Genomic DNA, 27,315 nt, shown 5'->3' with positions numbered 1-27,315 from the left:
AATGTTTCAATATTTGATATTTAACAGCGCGGGTTCTGCCTTCCCCCCATATTCCGCCGGGCCGTAGAGTGGCGCTGCGGGCGCGGCCCAGGGGCGGCCGCTCCGCCCCTTGCGACTCTATGGTTTGTAGCGGAGTTTGCGCGTAACCGGAAGTAAACCGGAAGTGAACGGGGCTCATCCGGTTTAGCGGCGCGGACGGAGCTGTCCGGGGATTCCTGAGCGGTCCCAGAGGGTCCTGGGGTATCTGGGGATCCCTGAGCGGTCCCGGAGGGGCCGGGGGTGTCCAGCCGGGGGTCCCTGAGGGGCTGGGGGTCCCCGGGCCGGGGGCCCCGGCGCTGCCGCGATGTCGATGTCGCACCTGTACGGCACGGACGGTGCCGATGGCGTGGAGATGGAGAATTTCGAGGTGTCGGACTGGGACCTACAGAACGAGTTTAACCCGCACCGGCAGCGGCACCGCCAGACCAAGGAGGAGGCGATCTACGGCGTGTGGGCCGAGCGCGACTCGGACGAGGAGCGGCCGAGCTTCGGCGGGAAGCGGTACGGGCGGGAGCGGGGCTGGGCCGGGCTGGGCCGCCCCTGAGGCTGCCCCGGGCCGGGCAGCTCCCCCCGTGCCCTACAGGTTTCTCCTTCCCGGGGAGCTCCCCCATTCCTTTTGGGTTCCTCCCGTTCCCTGGGTATTCATCCGTTCCCTAGAGCTTTCTCCTTTCCGTGAAGATTTCCCCGTTCCCTGAGGATACCCATGCTGTGGACACCCCCCTGAGTAGCCCATCCTGACCCGGGGCTGCCTTTGGGACCCTTCACCTGCGGGACTTCCCCTTTGCTCCCCGTTCCTGCAGTCCGGGGAGATGGAGGGGCACAACCAGCGTCAAACAGCTGGACCATCTTTAATATCTCATTTTGGGCGGGTGTAAGGCACAGCAGCCCCCAGGCTCCCCCAGGAAGGTGCTCTGGAGCAGCATTCCCTGACGGCGTGTTTCTCAGCTCCAGGGATTACTCCGCCCCCGTGAGCTTTGTCAGCGCCGGGCTCAGGAAGGCGGCGGCCGAGGAACAGTCAGACGAGGACTCAGATGAGGATGAGAAACCTGGGAAGCAGGAGGAGATCCCCAAGGAGTTCGTGCCCAAGAAGCTGAAAACAGTGAGCTCTCCAGGAAACTTTCTGACCTGTGTAACTAATGTGTTTGTGAAACTGTAGCCAAAGTAGTGAAACTACAACAGAGCACTAAAAAAGAGGGAAATAATTAAACCAGAAACCCAAATGTGTCATTAAGGGAGGTGTTTTCTCTGGCTTTTGTATAATTGATAAAATAGCAACCATAATAATAAATCATTGATCTAATGATGGATCACTGTGTGTCCTTGGGAATCACTCCTTTCATTGTCCTTAATATTCCCTTTGGTCAGTGGAGGTTTAAGGAGAAGAACTCCCATGGTTTGCTTCCTTTTGGAGACCTATTTTTTTAATCTCACAGAATAGACAAATCCAGCAATGTCACAGATTAAAAATCGAACTCTTATTTTCAGTTAAAAACAGAAAAAATCAGGAATCAGCTTCAGCTAAAGCTGGTGGTGGAGACTGAGAAATGTCAGGTTGTCGGTCTGAGCTTGTCAGGATGTTTCTCTTCCATCTGAGGAATTTCAGGAAGCTCCTTAGGTGTCAGGCAGCTTTCCTGGATGCACAAGCGAGGTCCCAGTGAGCTGGGCACTGTGGGGACAAGGGAATCACTTCTGGGAAGAGCCTTTTGAGGAAAATTCTACACAACTTGGTTATTGCAATGCTTCAAGGCTGTGGGGTTTGTGTTGTGTTTTAACAGGGAGGAAATTTCAAGCCCAGCCAGAAAGGCTTTGTAGGGGGCACCAAATCTTTCATGGATTTTGGCAGCTGGGAGAGACACACTAAGGGAATTGGGCAGAAGCTTCTCCAGAAGATGGGATATGTCCCTGGAAGAGGTCTTGGGAAGAATGCTCAAGGTACTGTCAGTGTGTTTGGTTGTTTATTGTTAACTGGTGATGTGGAGAAGAGCATGGATTCCTTAAAGAAATGCCAGCCCAAGGTGGCATAAACTTCATTGGTATTTTCCTGCCTCTCTTGTAAATGATTCAGGTCCTGTGGTGAGAGTCAGGTGTGTTAAAATTGGCCCGTGGTCATTTATTCCTTTTGGTATTTTGCAAGAGAGAAAATATTGAACAAAAATTGGGATATAAATTCCAAAGGATATAAAACTCCTCACAGAAAAATAAATGTTATTTTATTTGGCAGAATAAAAAGGCAGTGAAATGTGGATGGGCTTTGCCATTTTGGTGTGTGGTGGGATTAAGTGATTTTATAGGAAATTAGTGAGGTGGTGGAAGTACCCCAGTGCTGGGGGCAGAGTGCCAACGAGGGGCTTGGTGCTGTTCTGGTAACTGGTAGGGAAAACCTGGCTGTTGTGCTCCCCCAGCACACAAACTGCTCCTCCTGACCCCTTTCCATCCTCCCAGGCATCATCAATCCCATCGAGGCCAAGCAGAGGAAAGGCAAAGGTGCCGTGGGGGCCTATGGCTCTGAGAGGACCACTCAGTCCCTGCAGGACTTCCCTGTGGTGGACTCAGAAGAGGAAGCTGAGGAGGTATTGGTGTGATTCTTCTGTATCTGTTTCCGTGCTGTGCTGTGTGTACAAACTTCAGTTCTCTTTCTGTGTCAGAGAAAACTGCTTGGGCTCATTTTCGGTAAGAAGCCAAAGATTGAGCATGTTGATTTAATTTAGACAGATTTTTCATTTCACTGTAATGTTTTTTGTTGGTTTTTGTCTCAGAATCCCACCTACAAAAAGTCCCCCCAGGTAAATAGTCTTTGTCTTTTATTTAAATTAAAAAAAAGACCACAAACCCCCTGTAAGCACAGGCCATAGGGTGGGTGACTGACCCACAGCATCTGTGGTGCTTTGGCACTCAGCTTCACCACTTCCCAGTTATTTTCTGTACAGAATTCCCCATTGATCTGATGGTTATTGTCCTGTAGAAAGAGGCAGATTTGGGGCATGGCAAAGAGCAGCTCCCACAATTTCCTGTTGTTTTGTTCAGGAATTTCAGAAGGAGCTCAGTCAGTGGCGGAAGGACCCGAACGGAGGCAAGAAGAAGCCCAAGTACAGCTATAAGACAGTGGAAGAGCTGAAAGCCAAGGGCAGGATCAACAAGCAGCTTGCAGCCCCTCAGAAGGAGCTGTCCCAGGTCAAGGTAAGGCTGATACCTGAGAGGTGACACCTCTGAGGAACACTTTGTCCACTTTGGTGTCACAGGTGCATTTTAGCCACCAGTAACCTTGATAAAGCCAGTTCTAGGAGCTGCCTGTGCAGCCTTTTGGACTCATCACTGAACCATGTAATAGCCCCCTGTGTCACCTGGACATCAGGTTTAGTTTAAAACATGCCAATTAGATTAAATGTGGGTGGGTTTGGTTTTTTTGAATTGCAAATTGTTTAACTGTTTCACATTAGTCATAGATCAACACTCACCCACTTCTGAAAGCACAGTTGTCCATTTTGGGATTATGCAACTAACCACATGGTTTGAACCTTCTTCTACCTCAAGGGGACAGTAAGGGATTTGTCTGGTGTGTACTTAGTAAAATTATTAATCTAAAATTACAGTGTCTTTAAAAAAGGTATAAAAGTACCTGAGTGCACTAACTAATAGAATACTTATGGCATGATCACTGCTTGTAGAATTACTCAGAGAAACTGAGATGAGATGGAGGAGACTTTTCCAGCTCTGATTCCAGGTTGTCCCTTATTCATTCTAACACCTCATATCTGGAGAAGGCCATTGTGGAGGCAATCCCCTCCTGGAGATACAGTGTGCATTAGCAGCCTCCTGGAGTAATTAAGATTTTAATGTGGAGTCAGGGATTACCTCCTCCTTTAAATGTGTTCAGAAAGCAACTGGATGTGGCACTCAGTGCTCTGGTCTAGTTGACAAGGTGGGGATGGGTCAAAGGTTGGACTCGATGATCTTGGGGGTCTTTTCCAACCTCAGTGATCCTGTGATTCTGAGATACAATTTTATTTAAGACCTGTTTGTCCTTGTCTGTTGTCAGGTTATAGACATGACGGGCCGGGAGCAGAAGGTTTATTACAGCTACAGCCAGATCAGCCACAAGCACAACATCCCAGATGACAGCCCCCAGCAACCCCTGGGCAAGGACTCCAAGCCCCAGGGGTTCGCCCTGCCTGAGCTGGAGCACAACCTGCAGCTGCTGATCGACATCACGGAGCAGGAGATCATCCAGAACGACCGGCAGCTGCAGTACGAGAGGGACATGGTGGTCAACCTGAGCCACGAGATCCAGAAGATGTCCGAGGTGCTCTCGCACGAGGAGAAGGCCATCAGCAACCTCAGCAAGGTGCTGGACATGGTGGAGGAGTGTGAGAGGCGGATGCAGCCCGGCTGTGAAAACCCTCTGACCTTGGATGAGTGTGCAAAGATTTTTGAGACACTTCAGGACAAGTACTACGAGGAGTACAGGATGTCAGACAGGGTGGACCTGGCAGTGGCCATAGTTTATCCTCTCATGAAGGATTATTTCAAGAACTGGGATCCCCTCAAGGTGTGTGTTGGGTTATCTGCAGTTCTCACTTGATGGCTTCAGCAGTCTTTTCTACTTTGTCTTAAGTGTCCTGGTCTAGTGGGAGGTGTCCCTGCCCGTGGTAGAGGGGTGGAAGGAGATGAGCTTTAAGGTCCTTTCCAACCCAAACCAGTCTGGGGTTCTGTGATTCTAAATTCCTGATCAGTCTGGAGAGAAAGAAAAGAAACAAAACCAAACCCTGCTCTGTGCCCCCTCTCAGACGTTTGCTGAGGAGTTTGTAAGGTTAAAGTCAATCCCTTTTATGAGTGTTGGAAAGAAAAAGTAGGTGAAAAAAAAGTCTCCAGTTGTTTTTTAGCAAAAGTAGGAGAGGTCTGTCTGTCAGGTATCACAGATGCTCAGTCTAGTCTCAATGCCATTTAGGCTGGGATGGGTAAGATAGGCTGGCCCTGTGAGGGGTGAGAATGGTGGCTGTAGCCCAGCACACCATCAGCCTGCTCTGTGCAGGTCCCAGCTGAAATTAATGGAAAAGGATAAAGACCTTGACCCCGAGTGCTTTTTCATTCCCAGGACTGTTCCTATGGCACAGAGATCATAGCCAAGTGGAAGAGCCTTCTGGAAAATGACCAGCTGTTATCCCACAGTGGGCAGGACCTGTCGACGGATGCTTTCCACAGGTAAAGAGCAAATGAATTGTGCTTTGTGCAGCATCTTCACATACTGTTTCCTCAGGGACAGAAAAGAGCAGACACAAAGGAGCTTTCCTTACAGTTCCCTTGCTGTGCCTGTTAAAATCCAGCTGCCAGCTACAGAAGAGAAGCAGCTTTAACTAACAGTTCATATTTGATTTATTTAGGCCTGGGTTATACCTTTGAGCTTCACTTTGATTTAATTGTTTGGGTTTTTTTCCCAGACTGATGTGGGAGATCTGGATGCCATATGTCAGAAACATTGTGGCACGGTGGCAGCCAAGGAACTGTGGATCCATGGTGGATTTCTTGGATAGCTGGGTAAACGTTGTTCCTGTGTGGATACTGGATAACATTCTGGATCAGCTCATCTTCCCCAAGCTACAGAAGGAGGTGAGAGGAGAGGGATGGGTAGAGCGAAGCCATGCTCTGCCCAGTGTTTGAATTCCAACTGGAACTTCTAAAACACCAACTGACTGATGGATAGAGGAGTTGGAGGTTGCATCACGGCTCCTTGTGCTTCTGGACAAGACTTGCTGGTAATGGATGGACTTACTTAATCTTTTTTGTTCCACCTCAAGGTTGAAAGCTGGAATCCGCTGACAGACACAGTCCCGATCCACTCCTGGATCCACCCCTGGCTGCCCCTGATGCAGGCACGGCTGGAGCCACTGTACTCTCCCATCAGGAACAAGCTGGCCAATGCCCTGCAGAAGTGGCATCCCAGTGACTCCTCTGCCAAGCTCATCCTTCAGCCCTGGAAGGATGTGTTCACTCCTGGCTCGTGGGAGGCTTTCATGGTCAAAAACATTGTGCCTAAACTAGGTGAGACTACCAGACAGTGCTGAATTTTGGGAATCTGCTGGTTGCACTTTCCCCTGACACCCAGGAAAGATATTCATTAACGTGGGTGCCAATGTTACTTCAGAGAATGTTATTAGCAAGGTTAGACCAAGCTTCCCTCTTCTTTTCTGCTACCAGTCCCATGAAGAGGCAGACAGCTTAGAAAAGTACAGGAATTACTCTGATTATTCTCTGTGTCTTCTGTCTTACTTTTTATAAAATTATCTAATTCCTCTGTTCTTCAACTAGCAGGAATATCTGACAGCTGTCAGGTAGGACCAAGCTGTAAGATGTCTCTCTGTTGCTCCTGAATTTCTTGGTCTGTGCTAATGCTTTCACATCATGAGTTTTGTAACGTGAACTGGCTCAAAGGCTAAAAACCAGTCAAAGGTTTTAAGTTTCTGAGTTCTGGCAGCAAACTGTGGTTACTGGAGGAGGAAATGCACTGTTTTGGTGGCGGGATCAGCCAAAGAGTTTAAAAATCCCCAATGTCCCTTAGTGCAATAAATAGGTGCTCCTCGAATCATGTGTGTTGGTAGTGAAAGATGTCAGGGAACTGATAAACCTGAGTCAGGTTCTTTTCTAACTCTCCTCCCCCTTTCCCAGGGATGTGTTTGAACGAGCTCATCATCAACCCTCACCAGCAGCACATGGATGCCTTTTACTGGGTGATCGACTGGGAGGGGATGATTTCTGTCTCCAGCCTTGTTGGGCTGCTGGAGAAACACTTCTTCCCAAAGTGGCTGCAGGTGAGATGCTGTGAGGACTGAGGAAAGAGGTTACTGGGGACTGTTTTAGTGACTCCTGACCAGGAATTGCTGCCGTGATGCTGAAATGGGCTGATTTCCACTCACAGCTCTGTACCCATCAGAGCAGACTGTCCTCAGATTGTCACAGCATTTCCTTTTAGTGACAGCTCAGTAATAAACTAAGTGGCCTCAAGCTGAGCCAGGGGAGGTTCAAGTTGGATATCAGGAGGAATTTCTTCATGGAAAAGGTGTCCAGGCATTGGAAGGAGCTGCCCAGGGAGGTGGTGGAGTCCCCATCCCTGGAGGTGTTCAGGGAACAACTGGGTGTAGGACTTGGTGCTCTGGTTTTGTGACAAGGCGGGGATGGGTCAAGAGTTGGACTTGATGATCTTTGAGGTCTTTTCCAACCTGAATGATTCTGGGATTCTGTGGCAGTGAGGCCTCTTTTCCCCAAACCTGTGCTGCCTTTGACATGTCCCTGTGTTTTGCAGGTGCTCTGCTCTTGGCTCAGTAACAGCCCCAACTATGAAGAGATCACCAAGTGGTACCTGGGCTGGAAGTCCATGTTCTCAGACCAGGTGTTGGCACATCCCTCCATCAAAGACAAGTTTAATGAGGCTCTGGACATCATGAACCGGGCCGTGTCCTCCAGCGTGGGTAGGTGGCTCATGGGGGTGGCTCTGTTGCTCTGGGATGGCAGCAAGGCCACGTGTGGCTCCTGGGAGGCTGATTTGGGATGGCCCTGCTGTCAGCATGGCAGCAGCTCCTATGAGCAGTGAAAGTCGATATGCTCTGCCTTGCTGTGTCCTTGGAGGTGCTGCTCAATTGTTCTGTGCTGCACTGAAGCAGAAACAGTTTTGGTGGCTGCCTGGGCCATTAAATGACTGATTCTCTTCCAGCCTTGCCCTGTTACAGTGGATTTCCTGTCAGACACCCTCGTTTACGGGTTGACTTCTAAAACTGTAATTTACTGGCTTTTTTTCCCCTTATAGTGAGATTACTGTTTCTTTTCCTTAGCTTTAGAACAGTGCCCTCTCCTTCCACATGACTCTCCCTGTGACCTAAAAGAGATTGTTAGGACTTCACAGGGAATTACACTGTATAAAAGGGAAGGCCATGCCTGAGGGAGCAGCACCTGGAATTTGCCCTCTATCAAAGACTGAGATATCCTACCCTGAGCTCCTCTTACCTTCTTGCTGTATGGTGTGACAGTCACAGGTGGCTCAGGAATTTATCCAGGTGGGTTTGGAATGTCTCCAGAGAGGGAGACTCCACACCCTCCCTGGGCAGCCTGTTCCAGTGCTCTGCCACCATCCATGGAAAGTTCTTCCTCAAGTTAAGAGGAAATGTCTGTGTTCTAGTTTATGGCCATTGCTCCTTGTCCTATCACTGGGCACCACTGAACAGAGTCTGGCACCATCCTCACACCCCTTGGAGATATTTGTGTGGATTGATAAGGTCCCCTCTCAGTCTCCTCCAGACTAACCAGGCACAGCTCCCACAGTCTCTTCATAAGGGAGATGCTCCAGACCCCAAACCATCTTTGTAGCCTCTGCTGGACCCTCCCCAGCAGAGGGTCTTGAACTGTGGAGCCCAGAATTGAACACAGCACTCCAGATGTGTTGATGTCTATGTGTCCTGGACAGAGTTACCCACAGACCTTGCACTGGGAACAGACCAGGACCCTATTCTCACTGTCCTGTCTCCCACAGGGGGGTACATGCAGCCGGGGGCCCGGGAGAACATCGCCTACCTGACACACACGGAGCGGCGCAAGGACTTCCAGTACGAGGCCATGCAGGAGCGGCGGGAGGCCGAGAACATGGCCCAGCGTGGCATCGGCGTGGCTGCCAGCTCCGTGCCAATGAACTTCAAGGACCTCATCCAGACCAAGGCTGAGGAGCACAACATTGTGTTCATGCCTGTGATCGGGAAGCGGCACGAGGGGAAGCAGCTGTACACATTCGGCCGGATCGTCATCTACATCGACAGGGGCGTGGTGTTCGTGCAGGGGGAGAAGACGTGGGTGCCCACCTCCCTCCAGAGCCTCATCGACATGGCCAAGTGAGGCCTTGCTGGGGACCCAGAGACCTTCCCGGGGAATAGCTTTAGTGTAACTCTTAGAATAAAGAAGTTACAGGTTTGTAAATAGTGAAACTGAAGCTGTATGCCAGAATGGTTTCTGTTCTGGAAGAGCTGTTCAGGCAGTGTTGAGAGCAGGTTTCCCAACCTGGAAACCCAGGCTGAGGGAGGAAAAAGGAGTTCCAACACATGTGCACTTGCCACCTGTGACAGAGGTTCAGCAGCAGGTTAGAAGGGAACATGGAAGGTGATTCCCTGATCCCAGAGACAAGCAAGGGCTGGTCTAGCTGAGTCCCAAGAGTATCCAGTGACAGATGTCACAGCTTCTGCTGCCTGTGCACTGCACTGGCAGTGAGTTGCTGTCCCCATGCCCCTCACACAGTGGACTCCTCTTTGCCACATGCAGCCAGGACCTGTCCCACCTCTCTCCCTCAGCCTGGTGCCTGTGGGCCATCAAACACTCTAGGTGCTCCCTCTGCCCTATCAGTGCAGAGCTGGAGCAGGGGGATTTCTCCCAGCAAACTCACAGAAGGTGCTTTGGGACCACAGTGGTTCAGGGCACACAGAGGTGAGGGAGGAAACCCGAGGCTTTTGTCCCTGGAGGGAGCTGACCTGGTTGTTCACTGAACAGATGGAGAACTGAACTCAGCAGCACTGAGCAGCTCTCGGAGCTTTTACAAGCCTGCACTGGGAACTAGATACCAACACCTCCAGCTGCTAATTCCTCTCAGATAATTCCCTCTTCCTCATGCTTTGAGATGTGAGTAGTATGTGCAAAGGCCTTGAATTGTTCATGCAAGGGGAGAGAATCAAAGAGCACTCACTGCAGTACAGATGGTTCTAAAGGCAGGTTTTAGGGGAATTAGTTTGCTGTAGTTCAGTGAGTGCAAGTCAAAGCTCAGCTTTACATTTTATTAAATAAGATACAAAAATGTCCCATCACCTCAGCATTCAGGTGCTGCCACTTTTGGCAGAGCCTGATGTCAGTGTCACTCTTGAGCTTCATCTCAGCTGTGCAGAAGCTTCCATGGGAAGAGATATGGATCCGAGCCCTCCTGACACAGGGAGCAGTCAGGACTGGGTAGCAGCTCTGTCCTGATTCCTGATGATCTCCAGGTCCTCGCAGTCTTGGTACGTTGGCTCTTCCACAAAGTTCCAGACCTCAGGGGAGAGTTCCTGCAGTTTGTCCAAGGGAAACCAGTGGACAGAGGTGTCGTTGAAGGTGTCCAGGTAGCGGGGGTGACTCGGGAGCGCCACTTCCTCCGTCCCTTTCAAGACCTAAAGTGCATTTGGGAAAAAAGTTATAGATGACGCAGAAGTCCCTTTCTACAAAGCTGAGTCAGTGAGGATGAGGATGGTGTATGTTACCCTCAGCCCCTGTGTGCAGAGTGTTCTGCAGATGTTGAACAATCCTAAGGCAATTAGTTTTTATATTGCAGTGTCCAGGAAAAAGGTTTTAAAAACAACCACCCTCTTCTTTCCAACTGCAGTTCATTTTCTTTCTCATTAAAGGTGCTTTGTCAACACAAAACAATAATGTTAAACTATTGCCTCATACCTTTGCTATGTAAGAATAATCTCTCTCCAGTATTCTGGACAGCAATCTGGAATAACAGAACGTGCTCATGTTAGACACAAGGTTCCTGTGAGGCGGGTTTTCTGTACAGGGGGGTGTAACAGAGAAGGGGAAAGAGGGCTCATGACTGTAAAACTGATGGCAACGAAAATGAGCAAAACAGGGACCTTGCTGTCACAAGGAATATTAGGAGTAGAGGGAGGGAGGGAGGAGAGGAAAGTGGGGTTGGAGGCATCAGAACGTCTCCGGGGCATGCACAGACCTCTCCTCGATCCCTCGGAAGCTGTTCCCGATGATGACCAGTTTGGAGAGTGCCGCTGGGCTCCAGTTGCTCCACAGCAGGTTGTTGTACAAGGCCTTCCCGCAGTGCACCATGTAGAACAGCGTGGCCGAGTCCCCCACGCCGTGTTTCCCCTCCTGCCCGAGAACCGGCGTCTCCCGTCACTGCTGAGCCCTGGCCGCGGGGTCCCGAGGGGGTCTGGCCCCGGGGGTCCCGGCGGCCGAGCCGGGAGTCCCGCTCACCTCATTCTCCGGGAGCAGCCGCAGCCCCAGCGCTCCCAGCGCCGCCGCCTCCCGCGCAGAGAAGGCCGGGTCGAACAGGGCGCACCGGGCGGGCGGCACCTGCGGGGCAGAGGGGCGGCGTGGGCGGGGGCCGGCCCGGGGGGTGCCCCCGGTGTTCCCCGGCCCCGGTGCTCACCCGCAGCTCCTCCAGCAGCAGCAGCAGGAAGGCGAGCTGGTAGCGGGCGGCGGGGCAGGCGGCGAACCGGCCCAGCCCGTAGCAGACGCAGCGGGCGGGCGGCTCGGCGGGGCCGCTCAGCGGGGCCCGCACGGCTCCTGCGGGCGCGGGGAGCGCGGTCAGCGCGGCGGGGACGGGGCCGCTTCTCGCCGCCCTCCGTCACCGCGCTGGCCCCGCACCTCCCGTTCCCCCTGCTCTCTCCTCCCGCACTCACCGGCGCTCGCCGCCCAGAAGCCGGAGCTCAGCAGATCGTCCCTGCGGGGAGAGCGCGGTGTCAGCGGGGCGCGGCAGCCCCGGGGCTGGAGGGGACACACGGACCGGTACCGGGGCCGGGCACTCACCGCGCCTCCCGCAGCCGCCGCAGCACCGCTTCGGTGCCGGTACCGCCTTCCTCCTCCTCCTCCTCCTCCTCCTTTCCCCGGTCCCGGCCCCGCCGCCGCCGCCGCGCGCGCGCCGCGCGCCACCCGCCCGCCGCCGCCATGCGCGGTCACGTGCGGCGGTCACGGGACCGGCGGGGGCGCGCCCGGAACCGGCGGCGGGAAGGACCGCGGGGTCCCGGAGCATCCCGGAACCGCTCGGAGCATCCCGGAGCATCCCGGAACCGCCCGGAGCATCCCGGAACCGCTCGGAGCCTCCCGGAGCATCCCGGAACCGCCCGCAGCCATGTCCCGGCCCACCGAGCCCGGCCCCGCGCCGTGGTGAGTGAGCCCCTTCCCCTCCCGTCCGTACCGCCCGGACACCGCCGGACACGCGTGGCGGGTGTCCCGGGAAGGCACTTCGGCCCTTTGCTGGCCGGACCGTGGGTACGGTCACCGGTCGCGGCTGCAGCGCAGAGCGGAGTGCCCGTCCCGTGGTCGAGAACCCAGCAGGGGCTCAGCAGCTCCGTCCCTCTCCCAGAGTCACTCCAGGGCCATGGAGAGGCGCCCCGGGAACGGATCCAGCCTCCTGCTCCTGGCCCGGCCGTAACGCGGGTTCCCGGGTTCCTCGGTACCGCCTTGGAGCCGTCTTTTGCCTTTGCCCCAGACCTGGGCTGTTCCTGCTGGAATACTCCTGGGGGAAGCTTGTCTCGAGATGTGACGACAGGAGAGGACAAAAAGTGTTATGAATATGTCAATCAAAGAAGTTACGAGTGGAATAACATTTTGTCTTCCGAGGGAACTCTCTGTCTCGTGCTCCTCGAGGGCTGTCGGGTGCAGGGAGCAACTGAATTAATAGTAGCAGGTCCCAGGAATTGTTTAGAATGCATGTGGATAATGCTCAATGACAATTACTCCCTGGGCTCAGGTAGAATATCTCACAAGTCCATATCCTTTTCCACCTGTCTGAGCTGCTGAGTTATAGAACCTATTTTAAGCCCACAAAAAAGGTCAGACTTAGTTGTAAGGGACACTTGGTGCTGCTTTTGGGTGTAAACTTAGTGTGATTGTGCAAGAACAATGTCTCTCTCCATTTGTAATAACCTTTAATTGCTCTTCTTGAACTGATAGAAAGGAGACAGAGAAGTGCAACAGTTTTCAAATACAAAATAATTCCTGGTACTGCTTTGCTTTTTTAGGTGGAATTACTTTTTCCTTTACGACGGCTCAAAGGTGAAGGAGGAAGGAGATCCTACAAGTGCTGGGATCTGTTACTTTTACCCTTCTCAGGTAATGTCTACTCTCATTTTAGTACCTGTAAAGGGGTATTGTGGGTCAGGGCTGATAGTTCTGGATCAGGAATGGTTTGGTTCCCAGGTGGAGATTCAGATTAATCCCTATTTAGTGTTCACAAAAGTTTTAAAAAATCCTGTACAACTAACTCCAGGTGGAGTGGAGCTGGGCTCCACCTGGCTCGGGACACAGCAGTGGGGTTACACTCTGCTCCCCCACTGTGGAATGGTCCAGCACAGTCCAGGTCTGTCCTGGTGATGTATATAAATACACATGAGAGATGAAAATTCCCCTCCATAAGGTCCAGGCCCTTGTGCTGCCTGGAAAAAGCAATCCAGTTATTTTCTACCAGAAATATGCCTGTGCTACTGTGTTTGATTCATAGAATCACAGAGTCATTAAGGTTGGAAAAGATCAAGTCCAACCATCAACCCAGCACCACTTTCACCACTAACCATGTCCCCCAAGTGCCACTTCCACATGTTTTCTGAACACTTCCAGGGATGGTGACTCCACCACTGCCCTGGGCAGCCTGTTCCAATGCTTTACAATTCTTTCTATATAACTGAATTGATAATTAATTTTTATTTATACCTGATTACAGTAGTGATTTTTGTCCCAGTTCTTTTAAAGGGAAACTAAAGCTTCTCCTCCCTATCTCCCTGGGCAGACCCTCCCAGAGCAGCAGGAGCTGCTGTGTGGGCAGATGGCAGGGGTGGTTCGCTGCATGACCGAAATCTCCGGGGTCCCTCCCAGCCTCATCCGCCTCAGGAAGCTCAAATTTGCCGTGGTGGTGGATGGAGACTATCTGTGGGTGAGTTCAGGAGGTCTGGAGCAGTCACAGAATGGGAACAGTCAGAGGCTACAGGACTGTGTCAAACAAAGAGGGTTTATTTTTCAGGGTGGGGGCTGCACGCCTGGGGAGAGCTGGGAGGGACCTTGCAGTGCACGAATTTCATTGCAAGGTAACTTGAGTTTAAGTCACTGTGTCCTGAAAGTCATTAGGCTTCATGTACCTCATTTGTGTGTCTACTCCCAACATGATTTCTTTAGATGTTCCTGTCCAATGGCTGTGAAATGTTGAGCTCCACATCGTTGTGTGTATCTGTGGGCTACTGGCAATGACTGGGAACAGAATCTCAAGCTGGTCTGATTGCTCTTTCCTTCTAACCCTCAGCATTTCCTGCTGCAGAGCCATGACAGTGTCCACAGACATTTAGTATACAAAGAACAGTGTCTGGCAGAGCTATGACAAAAATGCCCCCAAACCATCCCTTGGGAACTGGGCTGAGACCAGTCAGCCCCATTTAACTGGCTGTTCAGGCTCACATGGCTTGCTCTGAGGCACGAGGCATGATGCTTCTGCTTCCCTCAGCAACTTAAAAGCTGAATGAAGTGTCTTCATTGCTGTAAACAACAACTTAATTTGAATGTTTTAAAGTACTTAGTCTCAGGAGAATGTTGTTAGCTATTAAAGAACCAAGCTGGGTCATCTAGCGTGGGAAGAAAGTGTGTCTGAAGCATTGCATTTCTGATATCATTTATTTATCCTGTCTGTGCCAGGGCTCTTGTGTGGGTATTTCTGAATTTCCTTTTCATGTGACTCGTGAGTCTGGGGGGGGTTTGCCTGACAGAGCTGTCTGTCCTTGTTGGAAAGCGATAAGAGTTGTTCTCACCTGCTGTGCCCGGGTTTTGTCAGTGAACATCCCCCATTCATGGCTCTCCTGTTGCAGGTTCTGGGCTGTGCAGTGGAGCTCCCTGACGTGAGCTGCAGGCGCTTTCTGGAGCAGCTCATCAGCCTCTTCACCTTCTACAACGGCCCCGTGCGCGGCGCCTACACGGTAACGGGAGACCCCTGGCCCTGGGGCTGGAATGTTCTCTTGTGTTTCTTCCTCACATATCCAAGAACTGGGACCAAGGATGTCTGGGTGTCTGCTAAACATTTCCCAGGTGTTCAGACTAAAGCAGTTTCCTCTCGGTATCATCTTCCCCCTCATCCTGACAAGATTTGTCCCTCTGAGGCTCTGTCCCACATGAATTGCATCTCCCATCCCCAATGCAGGAACACCTGTGCAGTGACAGTGTGTGGGGTTTTGTTGTCCACAGGCATTTTCCCAGGAGGAGCTGGGCAGGCAGTGGGACAGGTACATTGAACACATCCAAAAAAACACCACTGACCTCCACAGGATTTTCAATTCTCTTTGGCATCTGGACAAAACCAAGGTAAGGGCCAATCCTCTGCACTGCCTGGCTGGAGCTGCCCTACCTGGGAGTGTGCATTATTTGCTGCTCTGACCATTTCCCAGAATTCTGTGGCCTCACTCCCTGTGGTTCTCCCTGTCCAGGTGGATCCCCTGCTCTTGCTGAAGGCAGCTCTCATCTTGCAGACGTGCCAGCGCTGTCCCCATGTCTTGGCAGGCTGCATCCTCTACAGAGGCTTGTAAGTACCCAGGTGTTCCCTGAAGGCTTGACCTGCCCCTAAATCCACTGCAGATAAGTGCAGGCATGTCTGTGTGTTCGTGGTTCTGTCTGATCTGCTGGCTAGGACCACTGTCTGTACTGACAGAAAATGCACAGAGCCAGGATTTCCCATGAGGAATTCCAGCTTCTTACAACCGAAGATGACTGAACGACTTCAAGGAAAGCCTCTAAGGTGGCCTTGAAAGGCAGGAGATGGGGAATTCCGAGAATTCCTTGGCAGCAACATTCAAGTGCCATTTTTCTTTGGCATAAACTGTTCCAGTAACACCTTTTAGGAGCACTGGAAATGTGCCACAGTGGGAGCATTTTCCAGGGCTGACAGGGAGTGATCTCATACCCGTGGCCAGGATGCTGGGCGTGAGTCACTGCAGCACCTTAAAGCTGGCAGCATGTGCAGGGAGGTGGACATTTGGCTTGAGAAGGGAGTTGGGAGCCTTGTCTGCCACACATATGTGTGTGTCACTGTATCACTGCTGGGTCTGGTAGAGATATTTTGTCACCAAATGTCCTCAGAGTTCTGTCTTACTGCAGCACTGCAAAGGGCTTTGAACTGGAGTTAAACCTCTCCTTCTTTAGGGTATTTTTGGGTTCCTGCAGCACCATCAGCTTTGCTCAGAGCACAAGTCCAGTGTGTCCATCATGAGCATTGCTGCTGGTTCTGCCTGTCCTGGAGCCCCAGGAGCCTGTGGCTGACCTTAAGGGAAGGATTCTCTGCTCACAGGACAAAGGAAATGGCTTCAAACTGACAGAGAGTAGGTTTAGATTAAATATTAGGAAGAAATCCTTCCCTGTGAGGGTGGTGAGGCCCTGGCACAGGTTGCCCAGAGAAGCTGTGGCTCCCCCATCCCTGGAAGTGTTCCAGGCCGGGTCAGATGAGGCTTGGAGCAACTTGGTCTAGTGGAAGGTGTCTTTGCCTATGGCAGAGGAGTGGAGCTAAATGATCTTTAAGGTCCTTTCCAACCCAAACCATTCCATGATTCTGTGATTCTATGACTATGTTTTGTCCTTTTAGGATTGTGAGCACCCAGCTGCCACCTTCCCTCACTGCCAAAGTTCTCCTCCAAGGCAGCGAGTCTCCAGGCCAGGTATGTCGCTGAACATATTCCCTGCATGCAGATACCTGCAAGGATGTGGTGTGGGAGCTCTTGTCACACAGATCTGACACGTGCCATTACTGGGAAGGACAAATGTTGATGCTGATGCGCAAAGGTTTTATTAGTTATGATTGAATAAGGTTTTGAGACTTCTGCACTAGGAATTTGCTTTTTTCAGTCTTTAAGTTACTGAATTCATGAGTTCTCATCTGTGGGTTGTTTTGATTGGCTTTGTACCCACGTTTAAGTATTTAGAGGGAAATACGATGAACAATGAACGTCTGAAAGTGACAAACAGAGCAGTTTTTGTTTGCATTAAAACTTGTCAAAAGTTATTATTTATGTGACAGAAAAGCTACCACAATGCAGATATGAGGAAGACCTCTGCTCTTCTGGTGTAATGACCTGAGTTTCTGTGGCCTGAGAAGGCAGTAATGGCAAATTGTGGCTCTGTCCTGGCTTTCAGGTGTGTTTTGGTCCTTGGGAAGTCTCTTTGACTTTGAGAGCTCTCTAAGGAACAAACCCCTGCCCAGCACTATAAACCAGTCACAGCATTTGCTGGAGGGGTGATGTGGGGTCTGCTGTGGCCTTGGGGAGGCTGAGCAGGGTGGCAGGGGTGTCCTGGTGGCACTGAGTCATCCACAGAGCCGATTCTTGGCTTTTCTTGCAGAGGGATCCCGGAGATGAGGAGCCACGGGAGCCTGGTGAGCATCCAGCTGCAGTGCTGCCAAGTGCCCACCAGCAGCAGCACGTGGGCACCCCCAGGCTGCCTTGTCTGCATGGGAGCATGAGCTGCTTCTCAGGGATTCACATCCAAGATCTTGCTGGATGCAGGAGTATATCCAGTATATCCCAGAGGCTGTTGCTGGCACTAGTCAGCAGTACCAGTGGGTGTTGTGTAATCAGAACCAGCTCCTTCCCTTGGCTAAGCAGAGGGTTTGCTCTTTTGGGTTTGTCAGTTCTGCAGATTCCCAACATGCCTGCCTTCATTCCAGTTCCTCATGTGCCTACTTGGCCCTGATGGAGCCCTGACAACAGATGGCTGATTCTTGCAGTCCAAACCTCCAGTCATCATCTCTCAGCATCAGTTTAGAGATGATCTGCCAGGATGGTTAGGAAGAAACACTGAGGGAAAATTTAACTGTGTATGAGGAGGGTGGGCAAATGCTGCCCAGCTCAGTTGGGATGCAGGACAATGGCAGACCTATTCTGCCTGCAGAAGCCTTTAAACTGATGGAGTTTGGCTTCTCTTCTTTATGTTGGGGCATGTTCATTTAATCCTGAAACCTCCACTGCTCTTGCAGAGTCTCCGTTGCCGCAGGGTGTCCGAATCATCCCGGTGTTCCTAACAAGGGACGAAGTCTCAGTGCTCCGGGACTTCCCAGTGGAGTGGATGGCCAGGTAGGAAACCAGCCTGACACAGAGAGAGGATTTGCAGCAGGAGCTCACACGTGGCTCTGTGTCCTTGTTGTCATTGTCACTGTTTTCCCTGGAACTAACCTGGACCCTCTCGCTGCCTGTTGGAGCTGCCTGAGGCTTCTCGGGCTGGATGGAATTCCTGTGTCCATATCCCTGCTGTGAGCAGCCTGAAGCAGAACTGCTTCCCCAGACCATCTGTGACCTGTTGTCTCTCAGCTCACAGCACTGCTTGGAGCCTTTGTGCTTTGTGGACAAGGGAGGGACATTCCCAGGAGCCTGCAATGTAACATTCCCAGGCTTTTCACCCGTGTTAGACCTCAGCCCATCCTTTTCCCAGGAGGATGCTCTTTATAGCAGCCATTGATCAGTACCAGGGGGCAGTGGGGTTATTAGGTATAGGATAACTCCACACAGATCCTGCTCAGTAGTTTAACCCCTTTGTCATCTCCCGCTAGGGCATCCATGTCCCCAGCAGGCACTGGAGCAGAGGAGAGTGCTTCGTGCTCCCAAGCAGTTCCAGAGTCAACAAGAGTTCATGAAAACCAAGCCCTGGATGGTATATCTGTGCAGGAGTCCCCTGAGGAGGCTTCAGGCACAGCTGCCCCAGGAGATGCTCTGCAGTCAGGCAGCCCTGCAAGTCCCCTGACAGGCTTCCCTGGAATGGGAGCCAGCACAAGGAGTTCTTCAGCTGCAAACCTGAGTGGACCAGGCAGTGACAGCTCAGAGCTCAGCAGGAAAACACACATCCCATCAGAGAGTGACACAGAGCATCTCCCAAGCCCTTCCACACTCTGGACTTCTGAATGTGCTCAAACTATGGGTCCATACCTGGAAGGCTTTTCCTTTCCCAACCCTTATGCCCGGGAGCAGGAGAGTCGGGACATGGGGAAATCCCTTGTGGACTCTGATACTGAGCACTCTGATGTTGAGAACCAAAGTTCCCTCTCCTCTCCTGTTCCCTCTCCTGCTCAGGAGCTGAGCAGGAGGAAATCCAGAGAACACAACGAGCAAGAGACTGTGAGCCAAAGCCAAAGCCGTGTGTCCGGAGGAAGCGGCAGCTCTGCTGGTGACCATGTGTGGGGTTTGGATGGTCCAGGCACTGCTGGACAGTCACAGCTCTGGAGTGGGAGTTGGCTGCTGGCTGTGGGGGTTCAGGAGGATCTACTCAGTGACCCAGCAGGGCACATGCCATGTCCCAGGAATGGGGAGGGCAGCTGGGCACCCCAAGGGGACAGGCTGGGAGCCCGGACTGCCGTGGAGTTGGGCAGAGAGGGCGATCCAGCCCGGATGAGCCTCTATGTTCACTGCATCAAGGGGCTGGTGCTGTCACTGCTGGCTGAGGACCATCTCCGAGGGGACCGGAGTGCCACGGAAGATGTGGTGAGTGGGGAAGATCTCTCCCACCTTCAGCTGCCCTACTGGTGGGAGGGACAGGGTTTACAACTGAGGAGGGAATGTTGGATTGCGCTTCCCATCCTTTCCTCACCTGCTCTGTGCTGCACAAGGCAAAGCCGTTTGGCTCGGGGCTCGTCACCACAGCCCTGGCTGTGTGGGAGGGTGTGAGGCAGCGAGCAGGGAGGTGAGAGCCTTGTCTCACACAGCTCCTGGTGCTGCTGTTGTCTGTCAGTGCCAGCACCGGAGCAGAGTATGTGGGTGTGACCGTCAGAAGGCCTGGGCTGGATTTGGGATTTGCTGGGAAAACCCCTCAGTTTAGTGCTTTTTGGGAAGCAAGGTTTGTTCTGTTTAACCCCCACTTTGCACATCACAGCTTCTCCCTCTGGGAACACCAGAGACGTGTCTGGCAGCAGGTCCTGGAGTGTTTCCTTTGGCTGTGGGAGCCCCCAGCCTGCTCCCCGGGGCTGGAGAGAAGGATGCCGTTTGGGCACTGCACAGGGGCTGTACCAGAGCAATCCCAAATTACTCTGCTGTGGGATTTGGGTGCCAAGGCTTCCCTGTGAATGGAGCTGATGAGGCTGCAGGGGCAAGATGTGCCAGTCCCCCGCCTTTCCTGGGAAGCATCAGCCTGCAGAGCTGCTGCCTGGCCTCTGCCTCCCTCCCAGGAGCTGAGTCAAAGCTGCAGAGCCCTGTTTGATATGCCAGTTGCCATAGGAACAACCTATTTTCCTTACCCAGCTAGACTGGAAGGTGGAGGGAAGCTCAGACTAACGCAGAGCCTCAAGGTTGCTCCTTTCCCTGGAAGCTGTGGGACACAGAGGCTCCCCTATGAGCTGGGGAGCGTCTCCTCCACTCAGCATGGGAGGGATCATGTGCCTGGGGAGGAATTGCTGCGGAATCAGTTGAGGGCGGGAGTTGCAGCTGGTGCCTTTTGCACTTGGTCCCCTTTCTGCTCATTTGGAACAAGCAGCTGCACAAATCTGCTCTGCCATGTCTTCTCCAAAGAGGGGAAGAGGGAAACAGGCAGATGGGAATTGTCACTCTGGAGAGCTGAAGGTTGTCCCTGTTGCACAGGGATTGCACAGTCCATTTTCCTTTATGTGTTGCCCCAGGGTCGACAAAGCTCCATTCCATCCAGATTGCTGTTTTCCCAAACATCCTGCTTCCATCTCACATATCCTTGCTTTGGATCTCACCCAAACTGCACTGTCACAGCCTGGATTTTGGCTGTGACTGGGCTCTTCTGCTACACCCTCCTGTGGATGCAGGTGTTTGTTATCCCTTAGAGCTGCATTGCATGTCCAGTTATCCCAGGAGGAAGAGCATTGTCTGAGGAGGTCCAGCTGGGCTCTTCTGCTGGTGGATTTGAGACATAACCTCAGCTTGTCTATCCTTTTGTTTATCTGTAGATTAAAAATGACCCTCAGCTCTCAGGGATGTAAAAGCTGCATTATAATTAATGTTTTTGAATGCTTTGAGGCCCAAAAATGACACCAAAGAAGGGTAAAATATGCTACTTGTGCAGCTGAGAACCTCTGGGAGGGCGGGTTCCATCGCAGGCTTTCCCTGCGGAGCAGGAGGCTCTGGGGCTTCCTTCCTGCTGCTCTTTAGGTCTAATCCCTCCATTTCACTGCACAGAAGGGAAAATCTGTTCTTTAACAGGAGGTCAAGCATAGGCCATGCAGTGCTGTCCTGCTGAACAGAGGCTTTATCCTCTCCACAGCAGAGGAAAGCACACAGGCAGGATGAGGATTATGGAGTTAATCTTCCCAGGAGTGGTGGAGGGCCCCTGCCTGTGCCCTGCCTGTGCCCAGGGAGCCTCAGCACAGCCATCCAGCTGGGCTACTGAAAGTCCACTCAGGAGAACAGCTTGGCGTTGATTGTGTACATTGTTGTGTGTGTTTGTGTGTACATTGTTGTGTGTATTTGTACTGCCTGGTGTAATAAGGGCTGGGAAGCAAAGGAATATTCCTTGTTGTGGCTGAAAGTCATGTGAAAATGAGCCCTGGAGAGTAATGGTTGATGGTACATTAATGGAGCCCTGCATTTTCCTGGAATTAATAGCATCAGGTGGTTTATTGGCTTATTTTCAGGTTGGAGTGCCCTTTCCTGAGTCACGGAATCAAGGAATGGTTTGGGTTGGTAAAGATCATCCAGTTCCACCACCCTGCCATGGGCAGGGACCCCTTCCACGGGGTCCCCTTCCACTAGACCAGGGTGTTCTGAGCTCCATCACTGACATGGGAGCTGTGGGACTTGTCTGCTTTCCCCTGTGCCCAAGTTTCCCAACCATTCCATGTGGGAGCCTGGGCAGCACAGCAGAGCATGGAAGGGTCTGGTCCCTCTGTCACCTGAGCCCCCTCCAGCACCTCCTTGGAAGCCCAGGTGAGGCACAGGTGGAGCTCTGACCCTTGCCTTTCCCCTGTCTGCAGTACCACAGCAGCCTGGCTTCCCTGAATGGCCTCGAGGTTCACCTGAGGGAGACTCTGCCCAAGGACTCCTCGGCCTCAGCCAGGACAACCTACAGCTTCACACACTATGACCGTGTCCAGAATGTCCTCACAGGTGAGCCTTCATCTTTTGGAACAGCAGGAGGGAATAGTGAGGAGAATGGGTTTTGGAGGAACCTTTTCTCATACCTCAGACAGCTCAGAAGCATTTCTCACTGTAACTCCTACCACACAGCCTGGCTGAAAGGCCCTGTTGAGGGAACTTTGTTGTGAGTTTATAATCTGCTGAAGACTTGTTGATGGCTTTGTTTCGGTGAAAGCCAGAGGCTGTGGGAGCTGGAGCAGCTGCCACTGGTGCTTTGCTCAGAATGATGTCCCTTGGGGTTCTGCTGAGGGCTGGGTGTGAGCACAGGACTCGACATCCCCTTCAAACCCAGCCATTGCCCCCAGCCATTCATCCCTGGTGTGATGCCTTGTGTCCCACTGTACATCTGAGGGTCTGTCAGTCACACCTGAGGGTCTCTCAGTTGTTTCTGGCTGTGAGAAGCAGGAGCTGGGACCAGGCAGCAGTTGGGGGGCTGCTGTCCTGGGTGTGGGTGGACCACTGACCTGCAGAAAGCCCTGTGCATGTGTTGCTCCAGTTGGTTTTGCTGTTCCCTTTCTCTGGCAGCCTCCCAGACAGTGGCCTGGCTCTGTCCAGCTTGGAAGTGCTTTAAAGAGAGAGAGAAACCCCGATGTTTCTAGGTACTCCAGGCCTCAGGCCACCTTGTGACCCCTGGATGTGTGTTGCCTGCAGGGAACGGTACCCCAGCATGTGCTTGGCTGAGCACGGTGGCTGTCACTGACTGGTTCCTTGAGGTCACCTTGGGACTTAAGGTGTCACCAGCGTGTTCTGCTGCTATGCAGGGTCTGTGGGAAGATCCAGGGCCTTTTTCTGTTCAGTAAATGGGGACACAATACAGAGTGGGCTTTTAATACCCCCCCTTGCTCCTGTTGTGCAGCCAACCTGCCCCACACACCTGGGCCTCTGGACCGGCACTTCCTGAGGGCGGCCACGCTGATCCACTCTGACTTCAGCCAGCTTCCCTCGGCCTCAGAGGTGATCATCAGGTAAGGGATGCTCACAACCCCTCCTCACACCAGCCTGGGTGGTCACAGAAGGGGGGAACCTCTTTTTAAGTCTGGCTGGGTTTTGGCACATGTTGTAACCACACCGGTGCCTCCTGGCAAGGGTCAGTCACATCGCCTTATTCCCTAAGTTTGCTTTTAATTGTGGGTTCCTTTGTGTTCTGGATGTTGAGAGGCTACAGTGGCACCGGGACTGAGGGCACAGCTGAGTGGTGCCATGAGTTGGATTAAGATATAATGTTCAAACATTGCCAGTTCCTGGCACCATAAGATTCTAAGACGCAGTGTTAAATATAGCTGTTCCTAATAAATTTGTGTCTCGGCGGGGAGCCAAAGGCGCCCAGAATTGGCAACCTAGATTTTGTTTTCTTACACGGCTTGTTGGGTTGGAAACACACTGTGATGTGCGTGGCAAACTCAATTGTGATGCACCAGGCAGGATGGTCTTATCACAGCCAGAGCCCTTCCCGACTTCCAGAGCCCTCCATGACATCCAAAGCCCTTCCTCATGGCCAGAGCCCTCCCTGACATCCAGTGCCCTTCCCAACAGCCACAGCCTTTCCTCCTGGCCAGAGTCCTCCCTGACATCCAGGGCTCATCCCCAGAGCCAGAGCCCTTCCCAACATCCACATCCCTTCACCACACCCAGATCCCTTCCCCAGGCCACGGCTGAAGCGAACCCTCCTCAGGGTTCCTCAGCTGAGCTGGGGGGTTGTGTTGTGAGTGCACAGATTCTGCCTGCCTGGTCCTGCTTGTTTGTCCAAAACATGATGAAATAAAGATGCTTCTGGGAATTAAACAGTTTCACTGCTCTGGCACAGCTTGCCAAGGGAATGTGAATCACACACTTCAGTGCTGGAGAACTCCTTGTTTAGCATGAGCTTGACTGGCTCCTTAAATCCAATCCTAAACTGACTGCCTAAGCTGGTGTATTCCGTGTTACCCCAAAAAAAGCAACTCCATGTGTGAATCAGCCTGAGTAACAAGATGACTAAAACTGCTTTCTTTTATGGAGAGTTGTCACAGAAGGGTGTCAGCAAACATAGCAGTTGCTGCTTTCCTCCGTTGAGGAGGAATCCAGAGTCCTTGGCTTTTCTCCCTGCCAGCCTTCCTGCAGGAGAATGCTCTGTGGGGGTTCTTAATCTTAATTGCTGTTAATAATCACAGCTTTTGTGGTAACAGTATCTGGCTATTGTCTGAGCTTCATCAGACCTGTGACTGAACGTGATTCCTGCTGCGAGGTGCTGTACTGGGATTTGGTTATGGCCAGCAGCAGTGAGATGGGCTCCTGTGGGAGAGGGAGGAGTGCTGGGCATGAGGAGTGTTCCAGCCCAGCTCATGGTGTCCTGGGCTGGTGACACACAGGTGTTAGTGCTGCTGAGTGGGTCCTAGAAGAATTTATTCATGGAAAGGCTGATCAGTCATTGGAAGGGGCTGCCCAGGAAGGTGGTGGAGTCCCCACCCCTGGAGGTGTCCAAGGAACAACTGGACGTGGCACTCAGTGTTCTGGGCTGGTTGACCGTGTAGGGATCAGTCACAGGTTGAACTCAATGGTCTTGGAGGTCTTTTTCAGCCTCAAAGGTTCTGTGATATCCCATTTTCCCTTTTAGGATGCCAGGACCCTTGAGAAGAAGGGTCTGGTTCCCTGTGGTCTTCTGGGAATGCACTGCAGGGGTTTGGTGCCCATTTAGCTCCGTGTTCCCTCGCTGAGACATTTGAAAGTCCCTCTCAGTAGCTGGGAGCCCAGTGCTGTAAACACACCAGTGCCCACCTGTGAATCTGGCCTGAATCTGTAAATCTGACCTCTTCCCTCTCTGCTGCCCTGCCAGGAATGCCTCCACAGCCGTGTACGCCTGTCGGAATCCCGTCCAGGAAACCTACTTCCAGCAGCTGGGTGCTCCGCTCCGCAACTCAGGTGTCCCCAACCCGCACGACAGTGCCTTCAGCCTGCCCAGCAAGGCCAAGCAGAAGCTGCTGAAGCACGGGGTGAACCTGCTGTGAGCTGATGTGCTCAGACAACGTGTCTCAGCCCCTGCTGAATGTTCATCTCCAATAAGGAAAATCTCAGCCATTTATTCCGTCAGAGGCACGAGGCTCTGCCCTGCCTCTGTGGGGTCTCCAGCCTGCCTGACCCTCAAAAGGGTCACTTTTTGCCCTGTCCTGCAGCTCATCTGGGGCCAGGGCAGGTGTTACTGACATTAGCACTTACCAAAGACTGAAGACAGAACACAGCCGTGTTGGGGCGCTTGGTTTACATGGACTCTGGGCCAGTTCCTGGTGCTCTGTAGACTCCCCACGTGCCTTGACCTGATGTAAAACCTCGTCTTCCTCTGAGCCACACAGCCCCCGGGCAGCGCTGGCTTTGAGACATGTCAGTCAGACACTGTCTGTGCCTGCACTTGCCCTGCTCAGACTTGGGCTTTATTTATATCTCTTAATCCATAGGAATGAGCCCTGCCATGATGTAGTGCCTTACCTTGATTAGCAGAGCCTGCCTGTTCTCAGACTGGAGAAGTGCTGCAGAACTCATAAGCCTCCTCCAGGTGCTGTCAGGAGGCTTTTATGTTGTAGGTGACTCTGGGAGGTTCTTGTCCCTCCACACCTGCCTGGTCAGTGATGGTGCAGCCCAGCGCTGCCCACACCTGGACCCCGTGGCCTCACAGGGCCCTGTGATGGTGGTGGTGGTGTGAGTGTCCTTCTGCTCCCTCCCTCCTGGTGCAGGATCTTGTTTTGCTGCTCTTGATGCTCCATTTGCCCACGCTCTGTTGACCCTGAAACCGCCTCTTAAGCTGATGGGACCAAAGAGGTTTTGTAGCCCCTCAGCAACTGTTCCCTTCCTGCTCTGACAGAGTGTCCCCTCTCAATGGTGGCTGGGGGGGTCTGTGGTGATGGCTGCTTAGACCTGAGGGATGGATAGATGTTTGGCTGGGCTTGGAAACCTGCTGCTGGTACGTACACACCCCCCCCCCAGTGTGACTGGAAATAAAAGAGAGTCTCCAAGGCTCATTCTGGCACTGTTTCAGCAGCCAGAGTCATGTTGGTTGTCGTGTTTGTGGTTCGTAGTGTGATGGCTTGGGTTGGGTGAGCTGTTCCCTCTCTTAGCTCTGTGCCAAGGGTAGTTCCTGCACTGGTGGGGTTGAACAGGCAGTGCCTGTTGGTTCAGTCATTCTTGCAAAGCAACTTCTTGGAAGATTCCTGAAGGTAGATGCATTACTGGTGTTACTGAGAGATAGTGAGAGAGACATGAACATGGTGAGATGGTGAGCAGCCTCGTGTCAGCATCAGAGCTGGACATGGTGAGGTCACCATGGTCACAGCTCGTGGTTCTGCTCTGACACAGGCAGTTCCCAAGGTCTCTGCCATTGCAGGGCTACTCTGAAGACCTTGCTGGGAACTTCAGAGGACTCCAGAGGACAAGTCAGCTGCTTGCTCAGAGGTGGCTGGGCATGGATTGCCACCTGGATGCCAGCCCTGGCAGCTGAGGGGGTGTTTCAGCAGGAGCAGGGCCGTGTGGCACTGCGCCTGTCCTGGGCACGATGGCAGGGAAGCTGCTCTGCACAGAAGGACTGTCAGGAGCCTGTTGGCAGTGTAGGAGTGAAAGCTCACTGGGAAGCCTGAGCTGGAGCCATCCTAGTGACCTCCTGTTTCAGTGACATCCATGTGGAAGGTAAGGTGCTGCTTCCCTGTGTGACTTCCCTGTGCACTTGCCTTGAGTGATGGCCAAGCTGCTCTGGGTCTGGAGCAGAGCACAGGGAGGCATCGCGTGGGTGGGAGAAGGCAGGAGGGGAGGGGCTGTGTTCTCCAGCCTCTTCGGTGCTCTGGGCTCCCTGCCAGGCTGAGCCAAGCAGCCCCTCTGGTAGATGCTGCTCTGCCTGTCGCCTCTGCACACTCAGCAGATCCGGGTTCCCTCTGCAATTCCCAGGAGGTGAGGAAGCCTCGGAGTGCTGGGAGCAGCGAGCCAGCGGGCAGGGCTGCGAGGCAGCTCCAGCCTGGTTTGCTCCCCGGGGAGATCCGGCTGGCTCCTGCCTGGGTGTTTTCGGAAGTGGTTGTGTGCTCTATCAGGAAACACGTAGAAGTTGAAGGAAAATCCTGAGAGGGACAGGAGGGATATTTGGCACAGCAGCAAGACACAAAATAGATGAATGCTCTCGCCTGCTGCCGTCGGGGATCTCCTGCCGCAATCTGCCGAGCCGTCTGCCGGCGGGGGAACAGCTGGGGTGGCTCCTTCCCGTGGCTGCTGGGGCTGCATCTGGTCACCCAGACCTCTCTGCCTGAGCTGGCTGGGAGAAAAGTTGTCTGGGCAGCACATGGAGAGCTCCCGGCCCTTGGCGTGACTGCTGTGCTGGAGAGGTTTAAAAATGGGGCATTTTGAGCATAAGGGGATGAGGAGCAGCTGCTGCAGCTGGGTCTGTCTGAGTGCCACCAGCGAGGCCCAGGGAGTCGTGGAGGGCGATTCCTGCCCT

At 52.8% G+C, this 27,315-nt stretch overlaps 3 protein-coding genes across 5 annotated transcripts; 2 read left to right on the top strand and 1 right to left on the bottom strand.

Annotated features, from left to right (window-relative positions):
- The first annotated feature begins 152 nt into the window (after positions 1–152).
- Positions 153–9,829, top strand: TFIP11 (tuftelin interacting protein 11). Of its 2 annotated transcripts, XM_017814377.1 has the most exons (12): positions 153–540; positions 985–1,138; positions 1,815–1,971; positions 2,482–2,609; positions 3,064–3,216; positions 4,076–4,585; positions 5,132–5,238; positions 5,475–5,643; positions 5,832–6,075; positions 6,700–6,842; positions 7,334–7,499; positions 8,555–9,829. In XM_017814377.1, the coding sequence occupies exons 1-12, from the start codon at positions 344–346 to the stop codon at positions 8,908–8,910; spliced, it is 2,484 nt and encodes an 827-aa protein (XP_017669866.1). In that variant the 5' UTR covers positions 153–343; the 3' UTR covers positions 8,911–9,829. The 2 variants fall into 2 exon arrangements, with proteins under 2 accessions (XP_017669866.1, XP_017669867.1); XM_017814378.1 differs by lacking the exon at positions 153–540 and having other exon boundaries at positions 1,021–1,342; positions 1,788–1,971.
- Positions 9,810–11,717, bottom strand: SRRD (SRR1 domain containing). The gene is made up of 7 exons (XM_017814383.1): positions 11,578–11,717; positions 11,451–11,491; positions 11,198–11,334; positions 11,023–11,121; positions 10,763–10,917; positions 10,483–10,528; positions 9,810–10,202 (listed from the first exon to the last, which is right to left on the bottom strand). The coding sequence occupies exons 1-7, from the start codon at positions 11,715–11,717 to the stop codon at positions 9,996–9,998; spliced, it is 825 nt and encodes a 274-aa protein (XP_017669872.1). The 3' UTR covers positions 9,810–9,995.
- A 169-nt stretch (positions 11,718–11,886) lies between these two features.
- On the top strand, positions 11,887–25,870 carry HPS4 (HPS4, biogenesis of lysosomal organelles complex 3 subunit 2). 2 transcript variants are annotated; one of them, XM_017814379.1, is made up of 13 exons: positions 11,887–11,934; positions 12,792–12,882; positions 13,556–13,699; positions 14,619–14,726; positions 14,992–15,108; positions 15,231–15,325; positions 16,379–16,451; positions 17,131–17,164; positions 17,765–17,861; positions 18,335–19,259; positions 21,707–21,839; positions 22,726–22,834; positions 24,682–25,870. In XM_017814379.1, the coding sequence occupies exons 1-13, from the start codon at positions 11,900–11,902 to the stop codon at positions 24,851–24,853; spliced, it is 2,133 nt and encodes a 710-aa protein (XP_017669868.1). In that variant the 5' UTR covers positions 11,887–11,899; the 3' UTR covers positions 24,854–25,870. The 2 variants fall into 2 exon arrangements, with proteins under 2 accessions (XP_017669868.1, XP_017669869.1); XM_017814380.1 differs by lacking the exons at positions 11,887–11,934; positions 12,792–12,882 and adding an exon at positions 13,787–13,850 and having other exon boundaries at positions 13,588–13,699.
- Positions 25,871–27,315: the final 1,445 nt, after the last annotated feature.

This window comes from Lepidothrix coronata, unplaced genomic scaffold (genome assembly GCF_001604755.1).
Source record: "Lepidothrix coronata isolate B3197 unplaced genomic scaffold, Lepidothrix_coronata-1.0 Scaffold44, whole genome shotgun sequence".
Taxonomy (NCBI): Eukaryota; Metazoa; Chordata; class Aves; order Passeriformes; family Pipridae; genus Lepidothrix; species Lepidothrix coronata.
This window is presented reverse-complemented; position numbering and strand designations above follow the sequence as displayed.